The following is an 11,349-nucleotide window of genomic DNA, read 5'->3' on the forward strand; positions in this document are numbered from 1 at the left end:
GCACCCCCAGGTCCTTTTCCGCCAGGCAGCTTTCCAGCCACTCTTCCCCAAGCCTGTAGCGTTGCATGGGGTTGTTGTGACCAAAGTGCAGGACCCGACACTTAGCCTTGTTGAACCTCATACAGCTGGCCTTGGCCCATCAATGCTCGATTATGAAATCTTGTACACCCATTTATCACTTTACTACTGCATTTTATAAATAACAGACACACTTTTGTAACAAACCTGAACCATTTAAACATATCATTGAATTTTTATGTATTAGGCATAATAAAATAATTCACTTATGCAAAATCCTCTGATTTTTGTAATGCAGGAAGACACTTTTGTGCTCTAATAGCATAATGGCTCAGAGATAAGTATTTTTTATAATGGAGGGCTGCTAAGATGTGTAGTCTGTACTGCTTTCTGGAAATGTTTCTTATCTTCATGAAACTCCACTCAAAGTTTAGTTTCACAATATTTATAGTCATCAGGGCAACTTCACAACAACAACACATGCTCCAGCCCTTCCGATATTGACAGGAACTTCCTAAAAAAGGAAAAAAAAGAAGAAAAGAAAAAGAAGGAAACATTTTTAGTAGACTTTTATGGATAAGACTAGAAGAAATTACTTGCACATTAAAAGGAAAGCAATTTGTTTATTCAAACTAACACTGCTGAAAAAATTAGATTTAACTAGGGCTCTGAAAACACAGTTTTGGGGTTTGGGGAAAAGGCTTTAGCAGCTGCTGAGAGTTACAGGATTGTAGACTGGTGCTGCTGCCCTTAACTGTTGTAGAAGTCCTTCATATCCTGTGTTCCAAAAATGTGGACTGCGTAGCTACAAAAGGATCTTGACAGTTTTAAATGTTTCCTCTTGGTCTCAATGGTGATGGTCATAAATACGAAAACTTGAAAGTGCCTCCAGCAGAGGGCATTGCTGACAAAGACATGCCAGTGCTAACAACTGCAAATTTAAGCACTTCAAGCACAAAATGATTCGTGCAACCTGGTTCACTTGCCCATGCACTGCCTCCACCCTTTAGTCTGAAAAATTTTATACAGTTATTTCACAGGAGTGGCAACCAATATTTTATACAAGCCCAACTACGGTATTACTGCACCCTAATATATCATTTTTCACAAAACAGAGATAATTTTGCAACATAATCATTTTTGCTTTGCCCATTATTCAGACAGAATTCTTCCTACCTGCAGGAAGAATTCCAATTATTTATTAGGTAATTCTTCTTTTACCTCTGTCCACTCATTGTTTTGAGCATCGTAGGACTCCACAGTATCCAGGTACGTATGGCCATCATAGCCCCCAACAGCATATAATCTGTCCCCCAGAGGACAAATTCCAACAGCATCCCGAGGTACACTCAAGGGGGCCACTGTTGTCCAAGCATCTGTTTTAGGATCATACCTAGGATGTTTTATGATCAAAATTAGAAAAATACATTGTAGAAATGCATTTCAAATTTAAATTACTGATATTTGCTTCTTTTCTCCTGTATTGTAGTTCAGCTGACACAATGAACTAGTGTAGAGAATTATGAGTAACATGATTGAATATTTAATTTAGCCACTAGAGGGGTCTTCAGGCACATGAAAAATGCCCATATTTTTGCTTTTTGATTACAGTCTCTCTGTTTCAATCAGATTAAACAATCAATACATTTTGAACATAAATGAGGCCTGAAGGAATTATAGCATGGCCACCAGTTAACTCAGCAACATTAATTTCAATATACGCTTTTTTCTTTCTCCATAGAGATTTTTGTTTTCTGTTTCTTGTCAGAACTAATGTTTTCAGAATATCTGTAAAAGAAGTTAAATATCTCATATAGTTGATAAAAGTTTGTAACACAAAATGCGTGGCAGTATTTTACATCAGTGTTGATTTCCGATACATACTTAGTCAATTTCCAATATAAATTCAAGAGAATTCTGGGGTAGTTCCAACTTTACACTATCTAACCGAGAACAAAATTTAGCCATTGTTATTCACAGCAGGGAGTTGAATACTTGCTCAGTTTTCCTTTCTCGTCCCCAAATGACGCAAGAGTGTCAATGGACACCCACAGCCCATTAAACAGCCAGAGGAGTTGTCCGCACTCATTATATTCCCTTCTCACCCAGGGCTCAAGTGTTCTCTTGTCCTCCTACATTGTGCCACATGCCACCACAGTGGCAAAGCAACATTTGACACACAATACTTGTGTTTCTGAAAATAAATGTCCAGAATTTGCATTTTCTTAAGAACTGTGTTCATCAGTGGGGAATACAAAAATGGGATTAAATAAGGATCAGATAAACAGTATTTTCATTTTGAAAAGTAATTACTTTGAGAAATTGATATAAAGCCAATATTTCACTGCTTACAGTTGTGTGCTACCAAAAACATTAGGCCAATGTATTAATGCGCTATTTAGTTTTAAAGTGTGAATTCAAGCTAAAGTAGTTTGCTTTGTTGCATGTTTACTGGTTTTTTTGCTTGCTAAATCAGACCGTTACCATATGTTTTAGCCTGATTTCCTATAGCAACATAGTTTCTTACAGAAACAAGGCTCTTTCTATCAGTTTCCTCCATCAGAAAATACCTGTGTAGTGACTACTGCCTGTTTGAGTATGTGCTATTTATTATATTTTTAACCTTTTGGTCAATACCAGCTAAATTATTGGAGGAAAAGACAATTGAAAAGTATCTAGTTCCTTCAATATATGACACAAGTAGCCCAAAGCTGGGTTTTGGCACTTGAGAAATAGAAAGGTCACATGCTGAATTTGTCTTACTTGTTAAGTTGTCTTTACCTGGCTCCTGGGCAGTTCAAATAGAAGGAGGACCTAGGAGGAATTTGCTTCTGAGGGTTAGTTGTTTTGTTATCACAAGAGCATTGGAAATCCGTTATTCTGCTCAAAATATTATTTTAAAAAGCATAATATGTTTTACAAACTTAACATTCCAATTGTGAAGAGATTTCCCTTGCTGCTATAAATTATTTTATATTTCCTTCCTGGAATGTAAAAAAAAAAAAAAGAAAGAAAAAAAATTCCTTACCTTTCTACACAGTCAGAAAGTCGAGAACAGTGGTTGGAAGCAGGTGCATCGTGACCTCCCACAGCATATAAAAACCCATTGTACGTTGCTACACCAACGCCACCTCTTCTCTTGGACATCGAAGCACATATACTCCACTTGTTTGTGTGCGGGTCGAAACATTCCATTGATTTTAAGCAGGAGCTCCCATCTCGTCCACCAACAGCATACAGTCTGGGATAATTACCCACAAGAAGGCAAACAACATCAGTCTTTAGTCTTTCATTTTAATAGGAATTTTATTTGGTTAACTTCATTCAGATGACTTTAAAATTATCATTATGCCCATTATTTGCTATCTGACAGCTACTTTTTGGAACTTTCTTCACACAAAGGGTTTTGTATGCTATATGAAGGAATTTATATTCTTCATTTGCAGTGTAAATTTTCAAGCAGTCACATGAAAATTAAGCTTAAAAATGCATGTTGGTTTCTTTAAATGTGAGCTATAGATGGAATTTAATTGAAAGATGCTACGTGTGTTTGAAACATATGGGTAGTATTCCCTGTGACAGGCTTATGGAGTATTTGACATCTTAGTACTGCATTAAGCATTTTTCCTATACTGTTAATATGTAGAAGAACTTTAATAACATCATTATATATCAAAAACATATGTCAAAGATATATTAAATATATTTTCCTCAATGTTTGTATTTAAGAAAATCTGCTGGACAGAAGTTACCGTACAGGTATGTATTCTTGTCTGTTCAGCCTAAAGGCATTTAGCAAACAACTGGAGATTTAAACCAGCTGATGTTGGGAGAGCGTGTAAGAATAAATGGTGGAAATCCACACTAAGAAGCTTGGGGGGGGTTGTGGCATTTTGTCAATGAATTTTACAAAGCCTGAATTTCTTTTGTATTTCAAGCTAACTCAGATGCTGTATAGTATATATACTATAGTCTAGCATACTATAGTATGCATACTGGATGTAATAGCAGACATGTTTAGACGTTGAGTGCGCCAACTGTTCAGGTCCCTTTCAAGTCCTGGCTATTACTTACTGCCACGAAACTGAATTTACTTAATGCAACTAATTGGAGACCTAGGGAACACGTGGACTTGTCCAGAGTAAGTCACCTAAAACAGATCCGTTGAATTTTGCTTGGGAAGTGCCTGTTTTCCTCGTGATTGGAAAAATTTGTAGACTGCTCTGATGTATAATGCAACTGGACAATTATTGACTACTGTTAGAAGAATACAAAATTTCTAGCTCTCTTCTAATGTTTGTGAATGGAAGACAGACTTAAGTTCTGCTGTGCAGTTTGTTGCCTGACCCATAAAAATCTTGAGGATTTGATTTGTTTTCTTTTCACATCATGCCATTAGATACAGTCTACTTGTTTACACAGCTTTCACAGAGTGGAAATCACTGTATATACAGATTGGTTGGGATTTTTTGTTTTCCGTAACGTGTCTAGAAACATGGTAGTGTTTCCTATTCTTTAAGGAAAAGAACAAATATATCATTATTGACTGATGTTTTCAATAGACCATTTATTAGTCAAAACGTGTTGCTCCACAGAAACTTAAAGTCTTCGCTGGTGGGGTTGAATAGAAAAAAATACGGCGTGACTTAGGGAAACAGGAAAAGGAGAAGCATTCTGCTTGGTTAGACCGCAGCAGTAGCGCTAAATGATGGACATTTGATCTCAGCTTCCCCTAGTATGCCAGAAATTACATCACTAGACTAACAGACGTGATTTAAAGCAGGCTGGAGACAGCTTGTATCGGGAGTGATTGAGAACAGAGTCAGGATCAGGCTGGATTTCCTCTTTGACAAAGTGGTTTCCTGCATGCCGCTGTGGAAGGTACCGACAGGAGTTGCTGGTGAAGTTTATGCTGAGAACATTTCCTCTGAGATACAACAGGGGCTCAAACAGGCAGTTCTGCCTCTCCTGGACTTCTGAGTTAATGATTAAAATCATGTCATGTTTGAATGCAAAACCTTGACTTTTATGTGAAGAAGTTTTGCATTTGCAAATATCTGTTTGCTGACATCTTTGTGTCTGCTCTTTCTCTTTCTCTGGAATTTAAGAAGTGAACAGGGAAGCCAGTGAGAAAGTTTCAGAATAATTGCAGTTGTCTGCCTGCAACTGCAATATTCCTGGCCCCTACAAACTGCCATTGCTAAGAGATTTCCACAGATTTAAACAGGCTTCCTAGAGAGGTGGTCGATGCCCCAAACCTGTCAGTGTTTAAGAGACATTTGGACGATGCCCTTAATAACATGCTTTAACTTTTGGTCAGCCCTGAATCGGTCAGGCAGCCGGACTAGATGATTGTTGTAGGTCCCTTCCAACTGAAATATTCTATTTTATTCTAAATAAGAAGGAAGATTGGATCAAGCCATGCTCTCCAACATAACCTGGGGCCTTTTACAAGGCTTTTGTATTTCCAGCACCAGACTAGGTTGCTAAAGAAGGAAAACAGAATTCTGCTGGACATTAATTTATGAATTGTTCTTCCTCATGCTGAAATACAACTACTTTCAAATAGGAACATACAACAAGCTGTAACACACTGTTCAATACAGGTTACACACTGGAGTCATACATGTGTCTGTTCCCACGTAAAAATGCCTGAGTGGCTTTAGTGTCTTAAGAGGATGTTTAAATAAGTTTTGAAAATCTTGTTGGGAAAACCAATGTACAGTGAACACATGATGTCAGTATATTTAAGCAATAGAGGAAGGACAGAATAAATCTGGGTAGGATAAGACTTATAGAAGGCTGTTTATTCCATACCTAATTATTAAACTTGTCTTCCTTTCCTTGAACACACCATATACCTTTAACCTTTTAAAAATTATTCTTGACTGTGAACTTATATGTTAAAGTTGTAGGTGCATGCAGGAGATGTAAAATGAGAGGAATGACTTTGTTTCTGTACAAGTTCTTCCAAATGGTGCTTCCTTAGACACATTGATTTTAAAATGTAAACATAAACTTGGAATATTTTTTTAAAGTAGCTGCTCTTATATCCTCATAAGTTATATTCTAGGTAAAGTTCTGATATGCATGTGAGAACATTTTCAAATTGCTATAACTTGAAAGGGCTGAAATATGTTTAAAACATGACTGCAAGTTTGAAAACGATTTACCACACAACAGAGGAAAAGCTTTTCTTTCTTCTTTTTGTGCATTACATTTTCTCTTTGTTTTCTTGAGGTGATTAACTACTATAAGATTGAAAAGAAAATTTAAGAAACTGTATTTCCAAGGAAGGAAGCAAATGAAAAACCCAAGAGAGTTTTTCCTGTTGACATACTTGCTATTTAATGCTGCAACCCCTACAGTGCTTCTAGGGGTTGACATGCTAGCAACGTAATTCCATTGCCGTGCTTGTGGGTCCCATCTTTCTACAGTATTAAGGTAACTCCATCCATCGTGGCCACCAACAGCATACATCGGTCCTTCAAGCATTGCTACTCCTTAAAAGATAGAATTAGGGACAAATTACAGTATCTAATCATTTCAGTGACCAGTAGTGTATTAACTTCATACTTTAACCCCCTGTATGCAGATAAGCAATTTCAGCTGGTATTAAACTACCTAAAAGCTGCCTTGTCATTTAGCAGAATAAACAAATATAAATAAAATACTTCATATACAATGTTTTTCTGAATAAGCATTATCTTTTGCCGAGAGATTAGAGGAAAGCTGCTTTAGTTCTGATGTTCTCTTCTTGGACATTTATCTCTTCCACTTCTCTTGACCTTCTTATGAATCAAATTTGGGCCCCTAAAAGAGAAACAATGCTATTCTTTCAAAGAAAGGCGAAGATTGAGCCAGGCAGTGAAAAATATGGCCAAACCAACCAACTATCCCTTATTCTGAGCCAGCTGAAGCTCTGTAGTCCTGCCAGCATGAAGCCTGAGCGGGTGGGTAGCTGGCTGTCCTTGCTGGCTAAAGTACCATAACATTTTAATGCCTGTAAGGGGAACATACTTTTGGATAAGAGCTGGCTTCTATCTGTTGTCCTTGAGGCACAGGAGAGTGAACTTGGCTGTCTCTGCAAAGCTCTGTGTGGACATATCCTGTGTCATTGTCCTTCTCCAGAGAGAAGGGCTTTGGTGCCTCCCCTTTGGGGAGCTGCTGCTGCCACTGCTCTTTGCTTCCTTTGTTAGGTAAAGCAAAATGTTTGAATCTGGCTGCTTAAAAGTTTTCTAAATCTGTCTTTTCAGGCCTAAATATACATGGCCTGATTTTTTCAAAAGTGCTAACTCTCCACAAAATCACACTGAAGTTAATAGCAGCTGTAAGTGTAAGGCAGCTTTGCAAACCAGGCTGATGCACAGACAGAAACCTAACTTTGGGCACTCAAATTTACTGCTGTGACCTACTTCCTGGGTAGAATTATGCCCCTGCAGTTGATAATTATAAAGACTTCAATGAGAATTATTTTATCTGTTTTGTCTCCTTTCCTTTTGCTATCTACTAGTATTTGCTTTTATAAATTTTACAGACTAGCTGGTAAGAACCCTACAATATACTTTTTTCACCAAGCAGTGGAGAAGGTGATATAGGTCACAAAGGTTTGCCAAATAATTCTGGATCAATCTTCCTCTATTATTCATTAAAATAAAAATATTCTGTCATTTGAACTTACCAATGATTTCAAGCAATACCTGTTTCTGTAAACTTAAGAGAAGCCAGCTTTTTCATAAGAACTGTGCTATATAAATCATTCCAAAATCATCATATTCCCTCCCTTACAGTCTCCTCAACTGTAAACTGTCCTTATTTTTTATAGTTCCAGAAATAAATTCTAGATTTCATATTCATATTATTCATTCACTGTGAATAATATTAAGGATTATTGTGCAGTAAAGACACCATAGATACTAAGCCATGGCAGAGCTCAGTAAAACTTCTTGTAATTGCAACATTAAAATCAGTGAGTTTATACTTATTTCCTTACTGCAATGTTTTCTTCAGTGTGAGTAATTCTCTGATCTCATTTTCAGAGGTGTTTGGTACCTATGGGCTTAACTTAAGTCATAATTTTAAAAAAAAACTGGAAATCAGATTGTTATTGTATTGCAAATATATCGACCACTAAATTGGATGAAGAGTTGATTTTCACTGTTGCTTATATTCTGGAATTTTCTAAAAGCAAAATTAACTCTGGAAGACCAGTACAAGTTAGGTGAATACTAATAAATATCACTGTCATAAAATTATGGCAGCAGGCAACTCTGTCTTTGAAAAATATCTTCTACAAATATTGCCACGTTATTAAATACTTCAAAAAGTTATGTCAACAGTGTTTGTGTCAGTCAAAATTCATTTGTATATGATCCAAGGTATTTACAAAGAAAGAGCACCTCTTACCTAGGCCATGCCTATGTGTTGACATAGGAGGCATTATAGTCCAAACTTTGGTGATAGGGTTGAAACATTCAACAATGTTAGAAGTTTTCAGACCATCTCTTCCTCCCACAATATAGAGCTTGTTGTCAATTACTGCAACTCCAAACTGTAATCGTCTACCATTCATGGTACCAATTTGTATCCAAGTATTAGTCCTAAGGTCATATTTTTCAATTGTAGTGGTACCTGTTAAAAACGTAAGTATTATGAAATAACCATGAACTGATCAGTACCCAGCAGCCAGTAGTCAAACATTATTGAATTGTAAAATGTTGAAATCCTGCGTGTGGACTTTTACTGTGGCTCCCTTAGAACTTCAGTTACAAAATGTGAACGTAGTGAGAAAGCTGCATTCATTGAATGCATATATGATTGTCAAATTTATAAGAATAAACTGGTGGCAAGAAGATGCAGAATTAAATGCCAGCAAATTTTTAATACTGAAAATTTTGGAGATAAGTTAAATCTGTTACTCATTTAAATACCATGAAGGTAGGGTTTTTGTGGTTTGGGGTATTTTGATTTTTTTTTCAACTCCTTATGAATATGGTACTTCACAACTATGTACTCTTTAACCGTGTTTGTGCTTAAACCATTAGTGATATCAAAAACTGAAAATGTGTCCATGTGTCTGCTTGACTTAGGACTTGGGCATGCATCTTCATGAATAGTTTGGATATTTTCCTTTTTATGATGGAGACAGGCAGAAGGCTGAGTTGTGTGTGTGTACACACTTGCTTCCCACAGGTAGCTTCCCTGAGGTTCACCTTCGCAGCTGCCTTGCAATAACTGCTTGTCTGTTGTAATATATAAGCTGTATTTTCAGGTTTTTTCAGGTCACTGAACTTCTAGTAATGTTTTTACTGCAACTATTCATACGGCCCTAGCTCTCTGCCATTCAAAACTGACACTTTGGCATGCACTGGCTCCTGTCGGTCACGCAGCGGCCGTAATTGCTCCTTTGAGAGCTGATTTAGCACAGTGGGGAGATGGCTGAGTAACAACCAAGGTAGAAGAGGCAATTGGCAGTTGCGCATACAGTGCACCCTGGAGCTCAGCTTCAGCTCAACTGAAGGCAACCAGATGCAAAAAAGCGAGCTAACTTCCTGCCTGTTCCTTGACTGGGATTTGATACTAGAGAAGTAGTATTTCGACAGTTACAATAGGCACTTAGTGGCTAAGGAATTATTTACGACAGCAAAACAGCCATGCAATAAAGCAGAAAAGAAAGGTAGCATTTGGATTAGAGATCTGCTAGAGATCATCTGCTATACTCAATAAATTTAGTGAAATAAGAGCTTATCTCATGACACCTTTTCTCTCCTCTCCATGCTTTTCCAGATGCATAGGATGCATGGGAAAGAAACTACCAGACCCATCCGCAATAAAAGAAAGAAATTCTACTTTCTCCCCTTTCCTGTCTTCTTTTATTCTAACCAACTGGATTTCTTTGTCTGTTCTTTCCATTTTGTTAGTCTGTTTACTCTTCTTTGCTTTGATTCCTCCTCATTTATTCTATGCTAATATGTTGAGTGCTCAAAAGTTGTCAGCTTCAAAGGAAGTATCTCGCATACTAACTAAAAAACAGGAAAAATACATTAAGGTATACAGTGTGTTCTTACACACCCTGTAGGCTGTAATTTTTACAGAGGCTTGAAGGTAGGTTTTGAAAGTTAATGCGGTTTAGGCACGTTCACATTTTTCAAAATACCAGCCCAAAAATGGCTCTTTGATCTTCTTTTGATCATTTGAAGTTGAGATTTTACTTCATATACCACCTGAGATAAGCACAAAGCCAAATCTGGCATTCCCTAAGAGTTTTCTTTATCACAGAAAGCATATTATTGCCAGAGGTGGTAGTTACTCCCTTCTCAGAGCTGTTCTTCCCGTGCATCGTAGTCTCTTAGGTGCCGTTTCCTTTATCTTACAATCCAGCACAGGCTCAAAGTATGAGTCAGAGCTGTAGAGGACAGCAAGGAGGAGAGGAAGTGCTGTTCTTCTTAACCATCAAAAGGCAAAAGTTCAAACAATTGGCTTTATTCCAAGGTAATAAGTAAAAGAGGCACCAACAGGAAGTGCAGATGTTGACTGAAATAGCCCTTTCTTTGCATAACCTTTACTGAGAAAAAACTGTTAGAAAATTTTATTCTTGTTTTGGTAGAAGTTAGTTTAAACATTACCTTGAATTCTTGGTTGTTTCATATAATTCATAAATAATCAGTATCGCTAATGAAACTATACTAATTGCTACAGTTTAACTTCATTTTGCTAAACTGTCCTAGGAATGAGTGTTTTCATGTTGTGATGGTCATGAATGTGTATTTTGTACTTGATTTGATTGTATAGAGACAGTAAGGTAGTACTGCAAGATCTCTCGCATAAGAAAAATCAGTCATCAGCAACTTTTTGCGGACCATGAAATGGATTAGCTTCTTTGTGATTCTATTAAAAGTGAACTCACACAGTTAAAATGAATACTGTTCAGCAAGTCGCTAGAATTTAAAATAATTATAGTTCTTTGGCTCCAAGCTGTGGGTTTGAAGTTAAGGTTCCTGTAGAAAATTATTTAATATACAGTCTACTAAACAGAATAGTGTAATGTGTAAAGCTGTAAGCTGACTGCAGGTGTGAAAATCAAATAATAAAAACTGGAATACATTTATAACATTTAACTTTCAAATGCAAACCTAAAAAGAACTTGTGTATGAAGTCCTGAAAATAAGCTGCACATACTGTTGCACTCATGAAAAAGTGCAAATCTTTCCATCTGAAATGTTATAGCAAGGACTGATAAGCTTTAGCTAAGAGTTCTCAATAGTTCAGCATTGTGCTTTAACCCCAGCCAGCAACTAAGCCCCACACAGCCGCTCGCTCACTTCCCCCCGG

The 11,349-nt window shown here is 37.1% G+C and overlaps 1 protein-coding gene across 1 annotated transcript in view; it reads right to left on the reverse strand.

The window, feature by feature from the left end:
• Positions 1–472: 472 nt before the first annotated feature.
• Positions 473–11,349, reverse strand: part of KLHL4 (kelch-like family member 4) — a 49,413-nt gene continuing 38,536 nt past the window's right edge. Inside the window, 5 exon segments of the mRNA XM_009326628.1 lie at positions 473–532; positions 1,240–1,411; positions 3,047–3,259; positions 6,359–6,521; positions 8,425–8,649. Coding sequence (XP_009324903.1) covers positions 473–532; positions 1,240–1,411; positions 3,047–3,259; positions 6,359–6,521; positions 8,425–8,649 — 833 coding nt within the window.

Source organism: Pygoscelis adeliae, unplaced genomic scaffold, assembly GCF_000699105.1.
Source record: "Pygoscelis adeliae isolate BGI_AS28 unplaced genomic scaffold, ASM69910v1 Scaffold216, whole genome shotgun sequence".
Taxonomy (NCBI): Eukaryota; Metazoa; Chordata; class Aves; order Sphenisciformes; family Spheniscidae; genus Pygoscelis; species Pygoscelis adeliae.